The 21,627-nt window shown below is 35.7% G+C and overlaps 1 protein-coding gene across 1 annotated transcript in view; it reads right to left on the reverse strand.

The window, feature by feature from the left end:
• Nucleotides 1–21,627, reverse strand: part of LOC111058233 (chromatin modification-related protein eaf-1) — a 46,651-nt gene that overhangs the window by 13,869 nt on the left and 11,155 nt on the right. Inside the window, 9 exon segments of the mRNA XM_039431473.1 lie at nt 111–2,105; nt 2,994–3,104; nt 4,049–4,200; nt 4,203–4,400; nt 5,449–5,713; nt 6,752–6,895; nt 9,093–9,268; nt 10,708–10,723; nt 12,531–12,596. Of these exon segments, the coding sequence (XP_039287407.1) occupies nt 111–2,105; nt 2,994–3,104; nt 4,049–4,200; nt 4,203–4,400; nt 5,449–5,713; nt 6,752–6,895; nt 9,093–9,268; nt 10,708–10,723; nt 12,531–12,596 (3,123 nt within the window).

Here is a 21,627-nt window from a genome sequence, read left to right on the forward strand (position 1 = left end):
TATATAACCGGTATTATTGCAGTTACTGATTATGGGTTTTGTGAATTTTAAAAACAGAAATAGAGTTTTTTATTAATTATTATCATCATCATTATTTAAAATGACTGTACCTGTTGCTTTTGAGGAGTGAGCTGAATGGTCTGCACCCTTTGTAGGGCGCCCTGCACAATGTCAGGATTGGAGCTGTTGAGAGGCACCAGACTGGGCGGCTCCTGCTCCTTCTCACCACAGACACCGCCCTGAGCACCTCCACCACCACCCTGGCGCTCCTCCATCATCATCGGCTTCACAACGGCCGACTTCTTCGGCAGCTTCTTCGGCTTGAGCGCCGGTTTGGGTGGCGCCGGCGGAGTCAGCGATTTGTTGATCACTAGGTTGGGGTGCGATTGTGCGATGCTTTCCAGGAACGAGTTCTGGTAGCCGGTCGAAGTCTGTTGCTTCACTACCTGTTGTTGTTGCTGCTGCTGCTGTTGCTGTGGTGGAGGCTGTTGTTGTTGTGGTGGTGGTGGTGGTGGTGGTTGTGGAGGTAGTGGGGGTTGTTGTCGGGCCGTTATCAGTGGCATGGATTTGGCGGGCAGCGAGGGAGACGGCTGGCAGTTGGCCAACGAGGTTATCACAGTCGGATGCGACTGGGTCGTCTGGATGACCGAGTCGGCGAGATGGTTGTGGATGGCAGTCGACACCGAGACTGGCTTCTGGTATTGGGAAGACTGGAAGCTGTTGATGGCCGGCGGCGTTGTCTCGGTGCCAACCGAGTGTGAAGTGGTTGCCGGTTGCAGCTGCTGCTGCGAGTAGAGCGGAGGCGCCATCTGCGTGACAACTGTGATGTTGGGTCGGTTGGCAAACGTCGGCCTCTGATTGGCTGGGCTGAGCGGCGAGAACGTCACCGGACTCTTGCTGGAGCCTCCACTGGTGCCTCTCGGGGACTGCGGCGACTTGCTCGACATCTTGCAGGCCACTTGCGACCTCGCCTGCTCCGGGGTCAACAGTATCCGCTGCTGCTGCTGCTGCTGTTGTTGTTGCTGCTGCTGCTGATGGTGATGTTGACTATCAACACTATTCGACATCACAGACATACTATTCGTAATAAGAGAGGCTCGACTCTGTTCAACAGAATTAGCCATCGTTGTCACTATCTGTAACCTATCATTCAAGCAAATATTGCTCGAATTATTGGCAATGTTCGACACAATTGGAAGTCTATGAGTTTGTGAGTCACTTAAATTCAAATTATTGGCACTAGTCACAACGGACACATGATTAGGTTCACTTAAACTAGGCATACTACTGACAATTTGCACTCTTGGTTCGTTCATATTTAAAGCACTAGTGTTTGTTGCAACAGAAACTCTACTGTCAGCCGCAGAATGAACACCCGACACGAGTTGAACGCGGCCAGACACCTGGTTCATCGGTAACACAGAACTCGTATTCTGAACACCAGTCACAACCTGCACTCTGCTCTGCTGCTGCTGTTCACTGTGTGCATTCGGCATTCCGGACACTATTTGAACCCTTTGGTGATCAGTTCGGTTGGTAGGGGTTTGATTTTGTATTGCCGACACTATCTGCACTCTGTTTTGTTCAGAATAGATAGCATTACTGGTTGGCACTAGGTGTATCCGGTCAGGCTCTGGAGTCTGACTTTTAGCAGCCGTCATGTGGATTCTGTGCTGATCTGAGAAAGACATATTGTCGGAAGGAGTTATAGCAGAAACAATTTGTACTCGATTCTTTTGCTGTTCAGACAAGGCGATTCCGGCGGAACTAGGAACTCCCGAGACAATGTGCAGGCGATTGTGGTGGTCGGTGTTTGGCACAAGATGGACTCGATTGTGAGCCTGGGCTTGGGCTTGGGCCTGCGCATGCGCGAGGCCGTTCATGTCAGTGAGAATGCGCACTCCGTTGTGCTGGGTGGACTCGAGCAGAGGGTTGGCGACCACCACACTGGTTGGCGCATGCGTGGGCCGCCGCGTCGCCCCCGTTGCACCCCCCGTATTGATCAGCACCGACTGCCCGCCCAGGGTCAGCCCCGTCGCCATGTTTCCACTTGTCTTCATAACCAGCGAATCATGGTGACCAGATGACCAGCTTAGAACGGCCGTCTGAAAACAAACATTAATTTATATACAAATTATACAGTGCGAGATAGTAAATTATTCTGTTCTCATTTTAGCTAATACAATAATATCATTGCGGTACTGATATCACTCTAATGCCTAGTCCACACGTTGGCCCAGTAAGCTGGCCCAACCTGCAATGTGACCAGTGCCCAATCAAGGCCAGCGGCAAACCACCCATCCACGCACTGGCGCTGGTCGTCAATGGCCTTCATTGGGATAACTTGTGGATGCGGTATTATAAAGCCACAGTATTAATAAAAAGATAAAGAACATTGAATAAACTATGGAGTATTGTGGTGAGTGCAATATTATCTTAATGCATATACGTGAATATAATAAATATATTTGGCGTCAGTAAATATTAATTATTAAATAATTATTATATAATAATGTAGCTCCAGTAGAGAAGTCTATTATGTTTGTTTTCTACAGTATTTTCTAGTGGAGTTGTTTATTACTTATCTGCTTGCTATTTTTATAAATATTGTATGATAGGTACAGTAGCTTTTGTAGAGTAAGAAATTAGCTATATATTTTTTTCTTACTGTATTTCCTACAGTGTAACGGATAATTACCTGTGTGCTTATGTTGCTGTTACTCTTTTTTCATTTTTTGTACTTTTTTACGCAGAAATAAAGTAAAATTTATTATTATAGAAAGTATTATGTTATTTACTATTTTCTCACTTTGTAATGGAACCTAGTAATTAGCACTTGAATAAACGCATTTTCATAATAAAATAAATATACAACAGAATAAGAGGACCTGTAAAACTATTTATGACGGAGTGTAGGATAATAATTTATTCTCACTTGAATATTCCATTAGATATTTGAAGTTAGATAGAATGGCAGGGCAGGAGTGGATTACCTGTAGCAGTCCTCCATGCTCGGCGAGCAACTGAGCCAGCTGTGTTTGAGCTGCGGCGGCTACACTCGGAGTCACCTGGCCCATACCCCCCATCCCCACGTTCATGCCAATCTATCAACAAATACAATCAATTAATGTAGGCTACATTTCAATCGCAAGGTTCCACTTCCTTTATAAACATATCCCTACTAAACCGCTCCAAATGATCTGGTATTCACAACAATGAGAGTATAATATAAATTTTATAAACTCTGATGCCTAGTCCACAAATCTAGGCCAGCGCTGGCAAACCACCCGTCCACACACTGACGCTGGTTGTAATTGACCTTCATTGGGCCAGCATGTGGATGCGACATTGGGAATACCGAATATTCAGGCCATTTTAAAACTTTATAAACTTTATTACGTTTGTAGTTTATCAGAGATCGAATTGTTGAATTGTTTAAAATTAAAATCTACAAAGTTGAACAAATTAGAAAAGAAATTAGGAATAACCAGCCCGCAAGAAGTAAATGCAATAATTAGATGAGAGAGGCATAATTACAGAAAATTAAAATATTTGGGACATGTGATGAGGGGTGAGAAGCATGAACTGTTGCGGCTTATCATGCAGGGTGAGATAAGGGGTAAGAGAAGTGAAGATTGTCCTGACTATGTAATTTGAGAGATTGGTATGGAAAAGAATAGTCGCTAAAAGAACTATTCCAGGCAGCAATTAGTAAAGTGAAAATCTCATTGATGATTTCCAACCTCTGATAGGAGAAGGAACCAAAAGAAGAAGGAGAATAATTACAATATCCTACTTACTTCAATCTTCGTAACATGATTAGTTTGACAGACAGACAGAAGATATTTATTTACAAAAAAATGCAATTTACAAAGCAAAAATCTTATGAACTCATTTTCAATATAAAACAACCTCATGAATACACTAAGCCAAATAAATCTTTGAAAATGGTTTGCATGGGCAAAAAATGCCTGTGCGCAAACCAGAGTTGCATATACTTTGAGATGATCATGGATAATATGGTGTAAAGATGTGTTGGACTACTGACCTGTGGATTGTGCTGCACCACCATGCGTCCGTCTTCGCCGAGGGCGAACCTGAGGCCGGCAGTGGCACACTGGGTGGGTGATGCAGTTGCAGCTGCATTCGACGCCTGCTGCAGCTGAGCCACTGCAATCGACTGCTGCTGCTGTTGTTGTTGCTTGGGTGTGGCTGGTCTCGGTGATGTGCTCTGCATAAACTGCTGTTGTTGTTGTGTTGTTGTTGTTGCTGTTGTTGGAGCACCTGCTGCTGATGTTGTTGTTGCTGCTGTTGCTGCTCTTGATGGTGTTGTTGTTGATGGTGGTGCTGGATGACTGGCGTCTGTGTCATCATCGGACCTACGTCTTCTTCTTCGATGCCTTCAAAACATAGTAATCAAAATGGCATGAAGTGAAGCTATTATTTACGTGCTGAAATTTGTATTCTAAAGATTCTGGAGCTTAATAGGATAATATCAAGTAAATTTATGGTTGAAATTATAGTAGACTTCTTGTAGTTCATTCTTAGATACACACATTAGATAATATTAATAGTTGTAATAGATAATAAGGTATTTTTGGTATTGCATAGTTGCATTATTGCTGTATTATTCTTATAATTATTTTATTCTTAGACTTACACTTGCATTGTCACTCTTTTGAAATCATTATTGCAGTTTGCAGTGAATATTGTATAGCTTATTAATTTATCTTGTAATTTATGGGGAGTAAATGAAAATACAGTAAATAAAATTTATTTATACATCACTCAATGTTTACACATGTGATTATAATATAATCAATTTATTTATGTAATATTGCAAGTCTTTCTTATTATTTATTAATTATAGCATAAAATGTGTATTTCTTTCTTTTTCTTGTAACTGTTATTTATATAGAGGACGAAAATTCAACTACTCATGTGGAACAAATGGAATGTAACAAGAAGTATAATTATTATTGAATGCTTTTCAATTAACCCAAATTCGATGTACACAGTTACAGTTACATAGCTAAGCGATAACTAACTAGCTAGTGGATTGAATTAAAAAGGAATTCATAAATTTAGTATTTTCCATAGTTGTAAAAACAGTAAAAATAAAAATAGAAAAGAGTGTTATCCTGCATCTCACTGTCAACACACAAGTTTCCCTATGTTGGCAGTAAAGAAATAAAATTGATTTGCAGTTCTATATTAGTATTATTACTATAAAGTGAAACAAGCTCGAACCACCCAATTAAATTTTCAAAAGAATCGATTACGAATACGAGAAAAGTTCATGACAACTGGATGTCAATCGATATAGAGCATAATATGCCGAATTACAAATAATTGACTTCCAATTGATGAATTGATGCATTAATGCTTTTTACATTTATTATTTTAAATTTAGATTGAGAGTAACTGATATTGATTGAGTGAACTGACCAGATATTTTCATGAGATTCAACAGGTCGAGTCGCGGCTCCTCTTCCTTCTTCTTCTTCTTTTTGTTGATGGTGTTGTTGATGATGGGTTGCTTTTTGATGAGCGACGGCGAGGGGGGCGGAGTGGGTGACTGTACAGGGGTGGGGACGGGTGCGGGGGAGGGGGGCGGCTGCGGGGCTGCCATTGACGAGGGCACGGCGATCAGCGTCGGACCCGACGACGTTTGGATTTGCTGCAGTTGGATGCCCTGCAGTAGCTGAACCACCTGCACAAAAAAAGACGAATTCATTACTCAGTTCAAAATATCAAATCAAATCCATTCATATTTAGCCTACTGAAATATTTTTACAATTAAGAAATCTAATTTATCATTATTATTGAATTATTGAATGATTAATTAATCGAGAAAAACAAATTCGACATGAAATTGCCACTGTCGAATCTTGTACACTTGAAATGATTTTCACAATACAGTAAAAATTAATATTTTCAAAACATTTTTGTTTTATTAAATCAAAAATACCATGAAGAATTTATCCTCTGAATCTAATGGATTTATCTCTTACCGAATTTGAAATGTTCTGTCCCAAAAATTTGAACTTTAGGTGCTCATATCTCAAAAAACAATGATCGGAAAAAAATGTTTTTCTGAGAAAACTTTTTTATTTTGATAGCTTGATGATATACAAATGGAATAACTTTGAAAAATATCACCAGTAGAAAGTTTATTTTTAGCCTTTGCACAGCTTTAAACATTCAGTATTGCACAACTTCTAGAAAAATACAACGTATCTTGTATCTTGATATCTTGTATGTGTGTGTGTAAAATAAATAAATGTAAATTGTAAATTGATTATGCCTCATGCTAAAACCATACTTTCACAAAATGTCAATGCACTCTAGTGCATGAGATTGAATGTTTACAAACGTTTATTTCAATTTCCTGAAATTTCCTAGAAACCGGTCTTTCTAAGTATCGATAAATTTGTGGTTTTTGACAATTTCTTAGTCTTTTTCATTCAATATGAATAATTACCACAATATCAACTTCTCAACTACACAAAAAGTGAAAATATCCTGAAACACGAATATATTGAACTTATCATGACCAGCTCTGCTGGTTTAGCAGGACCAAACATTGTAATTAATAATTATTTCAAATAACACCAACGAATCATCAACGATTCTTTCTTTTATACTGATTAAGAAAGTCTTTTTCTGTATGTAATATTTGAGTCAAGCCTTAAGGAAAACTTGGATAATATCAAAACTGTTAACATGAATAAGATGGTTGGTAACTGACCTGCTGAGTTTGCTGCCTGCCTTGAAGTATGACAACGCCGCCGGATTTGGAGGGGGGAGGCTGCGGAGGAGGAGGAGGGGAACGCAACACCAACTGCACGCCGTGACTTTGCTGCCTCACCAGAACAGGAGCACTAGGAATCATCTGCAATAGTTCAAGTTTAATCTCAAATCCTATTACATTAAGCGAGCAATTTCTGTATATATTTTTATATTTGGTTATTTATATTTATGGTTATTCATGTCCAACGGATCTCGAAAACGGCTCTAACGATTTATTTTAACGAAATCTGGAACATAGTAGGTTTACGATATAAAAATTCGATTGCACTAGGTCTCATCCCTGGGAAAACTCGCTGAAGGACATAAAAAAGGATAATAATTATTCATCCTTGGAAAAACAGATGATAATTTCCTCGTCTGTCGATAACAGAAGCGTGTGCCTGTGTGGAAGAGATACAGAATTAAGTTCAGCTGTGTAATCAATCAGCTTATCTCACGAGAAATATTATCTAAAAATGTTAATCGACTTGATCAAAATAATCTGAGTTGCTGACATGACATAGTATATCATTCTAAATTTGAGCATATCAGAATATTTTCAAATTTAATAATCATTATTTTACAGTTTCAAGTGATTAGTGAGTTTTATTTTGTTATTCAATTTGGCTTGTAAACAATCTAAATTAGAACTTTTCTGTTTTCAAATGTTTGGACTGAAAATTGGCCCTGAATTCAAGTGTACGGAACATAACCTACTCTTTGAACTATTTATAGTGTATAAATCAAAATTCGGGGGAGAATCAGTTCTGGGCTGTGCCTGTTAATCCTTCCCCAATCATTTTGAAGAATTAGATTACTGGAAAGTCTGTTAAGTGATGCAAGTAAGTAAAGTGAGCCCGCTTCTTTATTCTCCAACTTTTCAAGATTGACTTTCCTTCGACATGCTATTATTGTCGAATGAGCTGCATAAACAAAAAGAACACCAACAAATAGATACTATATTTAACCTAAATTTATTGAAATAGCTGCTGCGGTATCAGTTGCAATCGATTAACATGTTGTTGGATTTCGTCTGTGCACTAAGATGTTAAGCATTGAAATGCATTTACATATTATTATTATTGTCATTTGTTACGTGAAGCCACAAATCTGAGCAGAGCTCAAGTGGCATGTAACATGTCATGAACATTTTTCTATGCAAAGTGTATGCATCTGTATCAACTCAAAGTGTAAAGGCACCACAACATTCCTCCATTGTATAGGGACACGCTTCTACAAGTACATTAATAATTGAAGACAAGAAAAGCCTATGACTACCACATAACCTTATTCTTTCAGGTAGACAATTGAAGAGCTTGAGTCCCGAATAATATGGTCCTTTTTCCAAGAGTGTCAGTCTGTGAGCGGGGTACTGATATACAGCTGAACTCTTTGCTCTTGTGCTATAGCCATGGCAAACTACATTTCCTTCAAATCTCTCTGAATTACTGAAGACAAAATTTACAGTCTCAAGGAAGTGCAATGCTGGGACCGTGAGAAACCTGTATTTTTTTAAAATGGGCCTACATGAATTGGATGGCCGCAAGCATAAACATTAATATTGCATTATTAAATTAGTAAAATATGATGTGTTGCTGTTAAGCCCTTTACAAGATAAATGAATGTATTTTAAATAGGATAATTCATCAAGAAACGTTTTGTAAAGACGATTTCTGGAAACAAGTTGCATGAAGTTTTAATAACTTCTTTCTATTCCAACTCGAGTCTGCACCCATGCCATAATGCCATGTAGGTTTTTCCATAATGTAAAATAATAAATAAAATTGAGAAAGGCATTGTCAACCGCAACTGGTAGTTTAGAAGAAGAAAAAAGCTATTAGTTATTCCAATAAGAAAATCTATCAAGTATCCCCAAACATAAACAGAAATAAAAATAAGTTGATTCAATAAAATACATTGTATTGTTTCAATTATTATGTATATTTTTGTATAAGTACTTTTTTGATGAATATAGATTATTTTAACAGTGATAAACTAGGAATATAGATGATTTTAATAATGATAAACTATCTAGGGAAGAAAGTACAGAAATGCAGCTCTAAACTCCCCAGAAAGCTCAACTTGAAAAGAGTGTATCTACTACTGCTAGTGAAGGTTGTTGTATCTACTACTAGTATTAAGTTCAACTAGCGATGAACTAACCTCTACATACTGGTTTATACAAACCAAATCAAAAATATTTTTCCAGTGATGAACGATCTAGAAAAGGAAGTCTCTTAACAATGTGGCATATCTCAACATTTTTATGAAATTCTCATGAGCTTTTAGGGATTTCTTACCTGGTTGAAGAGCAAAGCCGAGGCCTGCTGGGGCTGAGCGACGGTGGCGGCGGCAGCGGCCATGTTGGTGGTGTGCGCCTGTGCGTGCGCATGCGCCGTGGTTGCCTTGGTAACGGTGGTAGCCGAGCTGCCTGCTGGTTTCGGCAGGATCTGCTGCGGCTGTTTCGGCTTCACAGCTGCAATTCAAATTTTATTTAGTCCAATTCACAATATTCACATTTAAAAGCAATAATATAACAAATAACGCAGCTAAGCAAGATGAAGAACAATGTGCTAATAATTATTAGACTAAGTAATTGACCGAGCGAAGTGAGGTCTAAGATTCAAGTCGACGGTTTGGCATTTCTTTCTATGTTTAAATGTTTATATGTTGCGCATTTACGGCAAAAAGCGGTAATAGATTTTCATTAAATTTGACAGGTATGTTCCTTTTAAAATTGCGTGTCGACGTATATACAAGGTTTTTGAAAATTCTACATTTCAAGGATGATATAAAAGGAAAAAGGAGCCTCCTTCATACGCCAATATTACCGTAAAAAATACAATTTAGCTGTATTACAGATAAAAATTAAAAGTTTGTATTTCAAAAACAATTTTCCCTGTAAAACAATTTACAAGTCATTTTCCTGTATTAATAATAATACAGGACTTTATCATTTTTGTGTTTCATAAAAAGAAACTTCCTGTATTACTGGACCTGAAAGTTGTTGAACATTTTATCGTGTTAAAATGGATGAAAGTAGTAGGCTAGTTCTAGTTCTAGTAAAGATGACTATGTTATTATTCGTAGGCCAAGAATTTTTAAGGACAGAATTTCATACAATATGATGCAGGAAACTTATCAATATAATGAACGGTTTATTTATTTATTTACAATGCAAAAAATAAAACAATGTAATATCATTGAAAGATAAAATAATAAGGTTTAGATTATGCTTTCCTCAATAAAGCATTATTGGAAATATTCAGGAAATATACGTTCATAATGGTTTATGTTTTTTATTAAACAAATTAAAATATCAACATTTTTGATGATTAACTTTTTTTGAAACATTACCGTACTTCTTACATAACTGTTATAATAAGTTATGTAAGTTGAGTAGTTATTATTATTTCTCAACTACTATTTATCATTAACAAAGTTATTTTCCTGCATGAATGCAATCTGTCCATCGTCAGAAATTAGATAATGTGGATTTTCCACCAAAACACCTCAAGTAGCACTTTGTTCAGATATTATATTAGGCTCGCTGGCCAATGAAAACATAAATTAAAAATAAAGGAACTGTAATACAGGTGAATATTACAGGTGATTTTACAAGTGTAGAATTATTTTTATGAAACATAATTTTACAAGATTGTAAATTTCAATTTATAAGTCCTGTAATACAGGCCCTGTATTACTGGGGTTTTATGAAACAGGCCCCAGACTATAGAATTATTTATCATAAATCAGCTATCTAGTGGACTATAATACTACCCGTTCAAAAACATCGAACATCTTGAAAATGTATCTTTCCATCAACAGTTGTCTACTAACTTTGTCTTTCCATAAGCTGAGGCCATGATTCTAGTTTGGTGTTTGGAGTTATTGATAGAAAACATTTTTTTTTACATTTATCTTTTTCAATCTGATTATCAAAATTGCAACAAATAGTATTGAAAAGAAATTCATTTTCAAAATCATGAAAAGTGAGAAATGAAGTTTTCGCCACACTGCACAGAAAGCAGCTGTTTTCCAGTCCCTACGTAGATCTGAAAGACATTGTTTGCAGACGACTCTCGTCTGACGTCAGAACAGGTTTCTTTCCGGCCTAGGCCGGAAAGAGTACCCTTTCCAGCCGCTAACATGGAACTATAGTGAGGTCCATATAGTGAGTTATAATGACAGTATTTGATCAACTTTGGTTTTGCTATCCTTGTCCATCATTCGACAAAGCCGGTGTTAGTATCCTTTTCTAGGTTCACAACGATGCCAATTATGTTTTTGACAGTGTGGAAATATAATTAATTAATGCAGAGAATCGTCATCGCTATTCTTCTATCTTAATCCACTGCCATTATAACGTGGACCTCACTATAAGAAAGGTGATCAAAAAACTTTTCATTATTAAATAATTAAAACATTTATAATAATATCATCTTATTGTCATTTGAAAGAATAAAAAAGTATAAACTCAACCTCCCACATAATTGAACATAATCGTTTAGGCTATTTAGACAAATCAGAATAAAAAATAAAAATACTTGGACAATTTCCTGATATTCAGATTACCTCAGATTTGCTAGAGCTATGACCTTCCACTTCTGCTTTCGGAAGTGCTTAGTAAACAATTATTCTCACATATATATTGTTTTCTGTGTGGCGAAAAATAGCGTTCGCACCACGGACAAAAATGTTTTTCCGGCTCTCAATCTTTTCTAGTCCTCGGCCTACGGCTTCGGACTTGAAAACCGATTTCGAGCCGAAAGTCTAATTTTCGGCCCTAGGTGCGAAATATACTATTGTAGAAAACCAGCATTATGGTAGTTTATTTTGTCAATTTCAACACACCGATTTTTCGCCAACACGACAACACAGAATGTTCTCTGATGGGTTGATTGGATTGGCGTATCGACGGCAGCCAGACCTGATAAAAGCGCTCACACTCACATTCCGGGACGACACGTCAAGGTACAATAGGACAGAAAGCTCTATGTTTATTTAGGATTTTTTCTAGACATTTAAATTGATAAATCATTTATTAATTTTTGAGAGAACATAACAACAGGTCAATGTAACATACTGAGCGCGAGGTCTACTGTTCACAGAACTACTAGTATACAATAAAGAGAACATTGAACAATGCTGTAATGACAATAATAACGATTAACTAACAATAACTACAGGCAATAATGACAAAACTAAGGACAAAATTTGTGAATTAGGAATAATTCACACAACACAGCTTATCAACATTATTCAAACAATACGAGCTAGCTGAATAGGTTGTGGTAAGTAGAAAATGAGGACTACGGAGGTTGTCAAATTAATAAGACGCTGAATAACCACAGATGGACTGTAGCCATATTGAAATAGATGAAAAGAACCCGAATAGAAAATTGTAAAATTGTACTCAAATGTAAATAAACAGAATATCCACGAAGTAATACCTTCATTACAACCTTCAACTGGTAGAAATTTTTACGTTCAAAGCTTTGAGAGACTTGAAATTTTCCCGACTTATCACGCTCATGTTCAATCTTATTAGTTTATTAAATTATCAATATGGAATACTGTAAACCTAAACATGGAGTTTATCCTGAGATTGCTCATTTCATATTCACAATATTTCATTCTATATTATATTGGTTTTAAGAGACAAAGGCCATGAGGCGTAATGCAGATTACAAAGAATAGATGTTATAGATAATATGTTTGACTGAAATGTATCTTACCAGTGTTTCTAGTCGCCTGCTGATGGTGGAATATCTGCACGACCTGGTGACCTGGAGCCCCATTACCTGCAAACACCATGAATATTGTGTTTCAATCACGTTATATCTTCTCAATTTAATCAATGAGGTGAAGCAATAAATAAGTTTTTATATTGGCGAACAGTGATGGTAATCGTACATATTCTTGAATTGTACCAAATTTGTTCAACCCAATTCAAAAGATATAGAAATCACATTCTGCTCAAAACCCCATCCACCATAAATGGTTCACTACTCTCTATCATTTCATCAATTAAAATTACCTTCAATGGTTATGAATGACTTCTACTCTCTACCATTTTATCAATCAAAATCACCTTCAATGGTTATGAATGACTTCTACTCTCTATCATTTTATCAATCAAAATTACCTTCAATGGTTATGAATGACTTCAGTGAATATTAAATGGAACGGCCAACTGTTTGTCAGGATTTCCTACAAATTTGGGGTAGCTTAGTGGTCTAGAGCGCCACAACTTCAACCAAATATTGCTGCTTTGCAATCATGGGTTCAATTTCCCGTTCCAAGTTACTCAAGTTTGACTTTAGTAAGTATCTAATTTTAGGTAGGACAGTTACGTATTCATTTCGAAATATATTAGGTACAGAAAACAACTTGTATAGGTTATAATGTGATTCGTCTACAATTGGTAAGTTCAAAAAGTAAATAATTTCTTTTGAAGTTAGTTTACAGTTTACATCTATTAAATTTTCTAATTGCCACATATTTTCCAATTCGGGTTTTAATGGTAATTTGTTCTGATAGTAACCAGCAATCTTGGTAATCTGATAGTACAATTCTCTGGTTGAAATAATACTAGGATGTAGAACTTTCAATTTACAAAATGTTAGAGAATTTTCAATATCTTGGATCAAACTTAATACAATGTTATATAAAATATTCAACTGGTTCAGCAAATCTCTAAATCTCTCTAGTTCTACATAGTCGCTAAGTTATCATTTACAAATTTCAATTTATTCTCCAATTCATTAAAATTATAATTAACAATGTTTAAAGTCTGATTAAATTCAGCCATAATTTCTGAATTCAATGAATATTGGGCTGATATTTGATTTATCAAATTGTTTTGATTATCTTTCAAATGTTCAAGTAAATTATCATATCTTTCACTATCATACGAGTCTAAATTTCCAGTAATAAATTTTATTACAGCTCCTATTCCATTCACAAGTCCTCTTTTAGATCTCTTATTATTAGTTACATTTATAATGTCTAACTTATCTTCTATTACATTCTTAGTGTGATTAATAAATTTCAAATAGTTAACTATATCTCTTGCTTTACTACCATTATCAGTTATATACTCTACATTTTTCATTATTGGAATCTTATCCCTAATATTCTCTAATACCTTATCATAATACACATTCAAATTATCAATATGATCAAAAATACTATCTAATTCATAATAGTGTATGAAAGTGTGCGTTGAAATTTCTAATTTTGCAGAGCCTAAATCTGCTGCAATTATTCCTAGATTGTTACTTATATTCCGGAATTCTTCAGCTTGAGAAGAAGGATTCGTCATACTCATTAGGCAGAGGAGGTACCTGGAAGAACAGGATTTGAATTAGGATCGATTGTTACTTGTTCCGTTCTTTCATTAGTTTGATTTTTGTTCATTTTCTTTAACTTTCTAGGTCGTTTTATTTTAGATAGATGAATTTTTTCTCTAGTGTTATGATGTCGGGGATTTATTTTGGCAGTTTTAAGTTCTCGATTCACTGATAGGAGAGTTTCTTTGTTGAATTTATTTTTTGTTTTACTCTGTTTTTGCACATTTCTCACGTAAACGGCTTTTGGAATTTCTGGTAGTTCCTCTCGATCTTTGTTCCTTTCGTTGATGACTTGTTCTTTTCTACTTTGGTTTATTTCCTGTATGTGGTCGTACAATTTTTCTGTTCTACTTTTATGACTACTTATGTAATCATTCATTACTTTTGTCTCTATGTTGATATCGAGAAGAGTGTTTTGGTTGACGTGTCCGTATAGAATTTCGAAGGGTGTGAGTTTGGTAACAGAATGGATACTATTATTGTATGCAATAATAGCGTAGCTCACTTTGTTTTCGATTGATTCCTTTGAAAATTCGTTGCGATTGTTTAGAATTCGAATGTGTTCGATTAGTGTTGAATGTAATCTTTCAGCCATACCGTTTGAACGAGGATGTTGAGTACTAATGAAGTGAATCTTAATTTTGTGCATCTGTAGCAACTCTCTTACTAAAGTGTTATTGAACTCTGTTCCATTGTCTGACACTATTGTTTCTGGTGTTCCGTGATGTGAAAAGTATTTTATCAGTTTATTAACAACTTCTATGCCTTGACCACTTCTTAACTGGTATGCTTGAGCGTATCTGGAAAAGCTATCAATAATAGTTAGAAATTTTTGTTTATCGAATGTGATGCTGTCCATATGTAATATCTGTAAAGGTCTCGTTGCTGTTGGAGTTAGATTTAACTCGAGGTTCAAGGGCGTTCTTTCATATTTCGTTTTCAAACAGATTTCACATTGATTTATCAAATTTTGTATACTAGTTCTCATTGATGGCCAATAGTATTTTTGTTTTATCCGATCGTAGGTTTCCTGAATTCCTCTATGATTCGTTTTTCCTTCGTGATAGTTCAACATAATAACTCTCATGTCTTCTTCATCTGTTACATCTAATAGTTTTTTCGAACATTTTACTAATATCAAGTCAGGGCGTTTGAAATGCGTGTTGATAACAACTGTAAATCTTTCGAAGAAATCGTTTTCAAAGAATAGTGAATACTTGATGTTTGGTGCGGTGTACGTCTTTATGAATTCTACGATATCTTTTTCGAAATTATTCTCTGATATTTGCACAATAAGTCTGGTTTTATCGAATAGTTTTTTCACTTTCACGTTTTGGGGGTTGTATTTGACAAGGCTGAGTATCACTTGGTGTTTTCCATAATTAACTGGTTCATCTAATATCTGTACTCCTGCTGTCGTATTATCTCCGGCATTTGTGTGGACTGTCTGGTCGTCTTCTTCTTCTTCCTGTACTTCTCCTAGGTCCATTAAGCGATTCTCATTTTGGTCGATATTGACTAATACAGATTGATTCTCGATGTCGAATCCTGCGAATAGATCGTCTTCGTCGAATCCTTCAAATAGAGGACTTTCGCCATCAGGAGTTATGCCATCCAATCCTTCGAGTGGATTCTGGTTAACTCGTACATCATTTATCACAGGTTGCGTTGTTTCATTGTTGGGTCCTATAGTCATTAAGCCCTCGATAGCTTCGTTTACAATGGCATCAATATCACTTAAAATTCCGGGTGTCTCTTGTGTAGTGGTATTATTGTTGTTTAGTTGAATTCTGGAAAGAGCATCGGCGTTCTGATTTTTACTACCCTTTTTGTATTGTATGTCGTAGTCATACTCTTCCAATTTAAGTCTCCAACGTAGCATTTTTGAATTAGGTTCTTTGATTGAGAAGAGCCATTGAAGGGGTTATGATCGGTGAAAATATTGAATTTCCGTCCGTATAAATACGGTCGAAAGTGTTTGGTAGCCCATACAATAGCTAGAAGTTCTCTTTCTATAGTTGAATATCTGGTCTCAGTGTCGTTCAAGGTTCGGCTTGCATAAGCAATTGGAAGGTCAGCACCATTTTTGAACTGACTAAGTACGGCACCTATTGCAAATTGGCTAGCGTCCGTCGTAAGATTGAATTTCAGGTTGAAATCGGGGTATTGTAGGATTGGATCATTTGTCAAAATATTTTTACACGTTTCAAAACAACTTTTGTATTCTGGGTCTTCAGGGTTGATTTTTGCTTCTTTCTTTAAACATTTCGTTAGAGGTTTTGTGAGAGATGCAAAATTCTTAATGAATTTTCTGTAGTATCCTAGTAGTCCTAAGAATCCTTTAATTTGTTTGACTGTTTTTGGTATGGGATAACGCTTAATTGCTTTAATTTTTTCGGGGTTCGGTTTTACTCCATTACTGGTTACCAAGTGTCCAAGAAATTCTACTTCTTTTCGCAAGAATTCGGTCTTATCTAACTGCACTTTGAAGTTCGCTTTCCTTAATCTCTCAAACACTTCACGAAGTCTACTTATGTGCTCTTGGAGGCTAGTTGAATAAATGATTATATCGTCAAGGTAAACTAAACAAATTTCGTTTTGAATACCTCTTAATACATTATTCATTGCTTTCTGAAATGTTGGGGGTCCATTTTTTAAACCAAACGGCATTCTTAAAAACTCGTAGTGTCCCGTGTCCGACGAAAAGGCGGTCTTTTCTACGCTATTGTTATCCATCTCAATTTGGTGGAATCCTGAGAATAAATCGAGAACAGAGAAGTACTGTGATCGGCCTAATTTATCCAATATATCTGTGATGTTGGGTAATGGGAATCGGTCATCTATTGTTTTAGAATTTAGGCTACGGAAGTCGATTACCATTCGGAATTTCTTTTTGCCTGAAGCATCTGCTTTTTTGGGGACGATCCAGAGTGGGCTATTCCATGGGGAAGAACTGGGTTGAATTATGTTTTGCGCTAATAAGTCATCGATTTGATTATTGATTTCAGTTCGATAGACTTCTGGATATCGATAGTTTCTTGTGTAGACGGGGATCTCGTCTGTTGTCCTTATCACGTGCTTGATTTGATTAGTGAAGGAAAGTTTTTCTCCTTCAACATAAAATATATCTTTATAATCTCTTATCAATTTTGTAATCTCAGATTTCTCTTCATTGTTCATGTGGTCTGTCCTAATTTTATTGAGGTCCAATGTAGGTTTACTGTGGTTAATCATGTTGAAATTTGGATGGTTTAGTTTGGATTCAAAGTTTTCGGGTGATACACATTGATAGTTCTCGATAGGTTCAATTTTGATTGGTTGAATGAAGTTGAGAGTTTTATTTTCTGTAGTGGGATTCGTAATTGTACACAAAGCACGACCGTCTGTCACTTTAACTAGTGACTCAGGAATTTCTAAGCCTTTGATGTTTCTGTAATGTAATACACCATCACCATTCACAATGCCATTGACCTTCATGTAAACAATACGCGATGTTCTGGCTTCAATGAGATGACTTTCTATTACCTTTTCATTTGCCTTCTCTCTCTGATCTAGATTGTGATAGAAAATAGGTAATTTTTTCCCACGCAATATTATTACATTATTTACAAAGTCACACGAGCATTCCAATTTCTTAATGTTATCTAAGCCTAACAACAGATCAAATTTGTCATGAAAATCAAATAAATGGAATTTCAATTTTGTTTTCCTAAAATTTGGATGTCACAACTGAAGTTTTCTTTTGAAGTTCCGTGAACTGTGGTTACTTCGAAGGGATCTTTTACTACCGTTTCTTTGTAGAGTTCTTGTCCGAGAAATGGTTTAATAAAAGATTTTGTACTTGCGGAATCGATTAGTATTTTCAAGTTTGTTTTGGGGTCATAGAAATACGGTAGCTCATTATCGGTGTCTCGGAGATTCATTATGGAGAATCGTTTTGTAGGCTGGTGTGGCCTAAAAAATGGTTTTCCTCAGATTGTTCAATTTCATTGAACTTTTGTTCGTCAAAATAAATTTGACTGTTCTGCTGATTTTCAAGCGATAGATTTTGGAATTCGGGTATTTCTTCGAAACTGTTTGTAGCTTCGTCTACTTGATTTTGTTGCTGGATGTTGTTGCTAGTCATTTGAAATAGACGTGGATTTTTCTTGGCTGGTCCGTCATATGTGTTTCGAGTGGAAATACTCATTGGGGTAGGCTGATACTGTTGTTGTTGTGGTGGTGGTTTAGGGTGTTGATACTGTTGTTGATACTGTTGTGGTTGTCGAAATTGTCTGTTTGGAAATTGTCGGGGTTGAAACTGGTGTTGATTGTGTTGGAATTGACGGGGTTGAAATTGATTTGGGTTTCCTTGGAAGTTTCTTTTGATTGGCGGGTTGCCTGACAGTTCATTGAAAACAGGGGTTCTTTTTTGTTGGTAGTAACTTGCTAAGCTTGGTTTTTGGTGATTTTGTGTTTGAGTTGGTGTCATTTTAAATTGAAAATCGTTACACAACATGTTGAGTGCTTGTTCAAGAGAGCTTGGGTTTTTCGTTCTCATTAGGGAACCGACGGGTTCACGTAACCCTCTAAGAAGTACTCTTAATGCTAATTTCGATACATACTGGCAAAGAACATTGGAGGCATGCGGTTCTTTGTTAACAAAATAAGCGATTTGAAGATTCAAAAGTTTTTGGATTCTCTGATAGAAGTTGAAAGGTGTTTCGCCAGGTTCTTGTTTTAATTCACTCAATTCTAGATTCAACGTGAAACAGTCCCTCTTGTCTAGATAACTAGTTAGCAATACGTTTTTTACGTCAGGCCAATCATAGCTACCTGAACTACTCACTACTTCATTGGCTTGTCCTTTGATTTTAGATAGAATTGTTGAATACAAATACTCATTTTGAAAATCATCTGGGTTACTTTTTACATAAAACTTAGCTACTAACTTATCTACAATGGTTATGAATCTATTCAACAGTGTTGGTTCTCCAAAGAACTCAGGAATCATGTCAAGATACTCCTTCTTGAGAACAGGAGTAGTACCTGCTGGTACACAAGATCCTGCTGCTGGCAATTTAGGGGCAGGTGGTGCTGGTGGATTCATTTTTAATAATGAATATGTGGGTCAAAATGTCACAATAATAAAATAGTTCAAAAGATAAATAATTGTTTCTACTCACAAGATAATATCCAACATTGCACTATGATTTCTTAACACTATTTCACTGATGACAATATGCACTTGACACAAATGAAGTTCTCTGTGGCAATATTCACTTGACACAAATGATGTTCGCGACGACTTCTCAACGGTGAAAACCGACGAATTATTTCAATGTTTGGAAAATTATTTTCACTAAATTTCACGAATTGACTAATTCTGAAGCCGTCCTACCGACTGCGCCAGTTAAAGTTTATCAATAAATAAATTACTTTTTAAAAAACAATTTTATTCATTACAAAAACATTACAAGTTTAACATGAGGTCCGTTCGCTATGTGCGCTAGCAAGGAACTGAGCTCTGAATACAATGTTGTCTTCCACTATGACTATGCTGACTAAACAAGTTAACTGTGATTCTATGCAGTTTTCACTCAATATAACTCTCCTCCCTAAAAGACATCAGGGGTTGGATGAGCTGCAAGAACGGGTTGCACATTTTTAAAGAATTTCTTTATAAACAATTATGATATAATTACTAGAAGTACGATATACAGTAGAGAAGTCCATAGACTAATGCTTGTCGTAAAATTACTTTCTTTTTATAAATATCGTTTGACTTTAGTAAGTATCTAATTTTAGGTAGGACAGTTACGTATTCATTTCGAAATATATTAGGTACAGAAAACAACTTGTATAGGTTATAATGTGATTCGTCTACAATTGGTAAGTTCAAAAAGTAAATAATTTCTTTTGAAGTTAGTTTACAGTTTACATCTATTAAATTTTCTAATTGCCACATATTTTCCAATTCGGGTTTTAATGGTAATTTGTTCTGATAGTAACCAGCAATCTTGGTAATCTGATAGTACAATTCTCTGGTTGAAATAATACTAGGATGTAGAACTTTCAATTTACAAAATGTTAGAGAATTTTCAATATCTTGGATCAAACTTAATACAATGTTATATAAAATATTCAACTGGTTCAGCAAATCTCTAAATCTCTCTAGTTCTACATAGTCGCTAAGTTTATCATTTACAAATTTCAATTTATTCTCCAATTCATTAAAATTATAATTAACAATGTTTAAAGTCTGATTAAATTCAGCCATAATTTCTGAATTCAATGAATATTGGGCTGATATTTGATTTATCAAATTGTTTTGATTATCTTTCAAATGTTCAAGTAAATTATCATATCTTTCACTATCATACGAGTCTAAATTTCCAGTAATAAATTTTATTACAGCTCCTATTCCATTCACAAGTCCTCTTTTAGATCTCTTATTATTAGTTACATTTATAATGTCTAACTTATCTTCTATTACATTCTTAGTGTGATTAATAAATTTCAAATAGTTAACTATATCTCTTGCTTTACTACCATTATCAGTTATATACTCTACATTTTCATTATTGGAATCTTATCCCTAATATTCTCTAATACCTTATCATAATACACATTCAAATTATCAATATGATCAAAAATACTATCTAATTCATAATAGTGTATGAAAGTGTGCGTTGAAATTTCTAATTTTGCAGAGCCTAAATCTGCTGCAATTATTCCTAGATTGTTACTTATATTCCGGAATTCTTCAGCTTGAGAAGAAGGATTCGTCATACTCATTAGGCAGAGGAGATTAACAACTTCTATGCCTTGACCACTTCTTAACTGGTATGCTTGAGCGTATCTGGAAAAGCTATCAATAATAGTTAGAAATTTTTGTTTATCGAATGTGATGCTGTCCATATGTAATATCTGTAAAGGTCTCGTTGCTGTTGGAGTTAGATTTAACTCGAGGTTCAAGGGCGTTCTTTCATATTTCGTTTTCAAACAGATTTCACATTGATTTATCAAATTTTGTATACTAGTTCTCATTGATGGCCAATAGTATTTTTGTTTTATCCGATCGTAGGTTTCCTGAATTCCTCTATGATTCGTTTTTCCTTCGTGATAGTTCAACATAATAACTCTCATGTCTTCTTCATCTGTTACATCTAATAGTTTTTTCGAACATTTTACTAATATCAAGTCAGGGCGTTTGAAATGCGTGTTGATAACAACTGTAAATCTTTCGAAGAAATCGTTTTCAAAGAATAGTGAATACTTGATGTTTGGTGCGGTGTACGTCTTTATGAATTCTACGATATCTTTTTCGAAATTATTCTCTGATATTTGCACAATAAGTCTGGTTTTATCGAATAGTTTTTTCACTTTCACGTTTTGGGGGTTGTATTTGACAAGGCTGAGTATCACTTGGTGTTTTCCATAATTAACTGGTTCATCTAATATCTGTACTCCTGCTGTCGTATTATCTCCGGCATTTGTG

The sequence above is a fragment of the Nilaparvata lugens genome, chromosome 6 (assembly GCF_014356525.2).
Source record: "Nilaparvata lugens isolate BPH chromosome 6, ASM1435652v1, whole genome shotgun sequence".
NCBI lineage: Eukaryota > Metazoa > Arthropoda > Insecta > Hemiptera > Delphacidae > Nilaparvata > Nilaparvata lugens.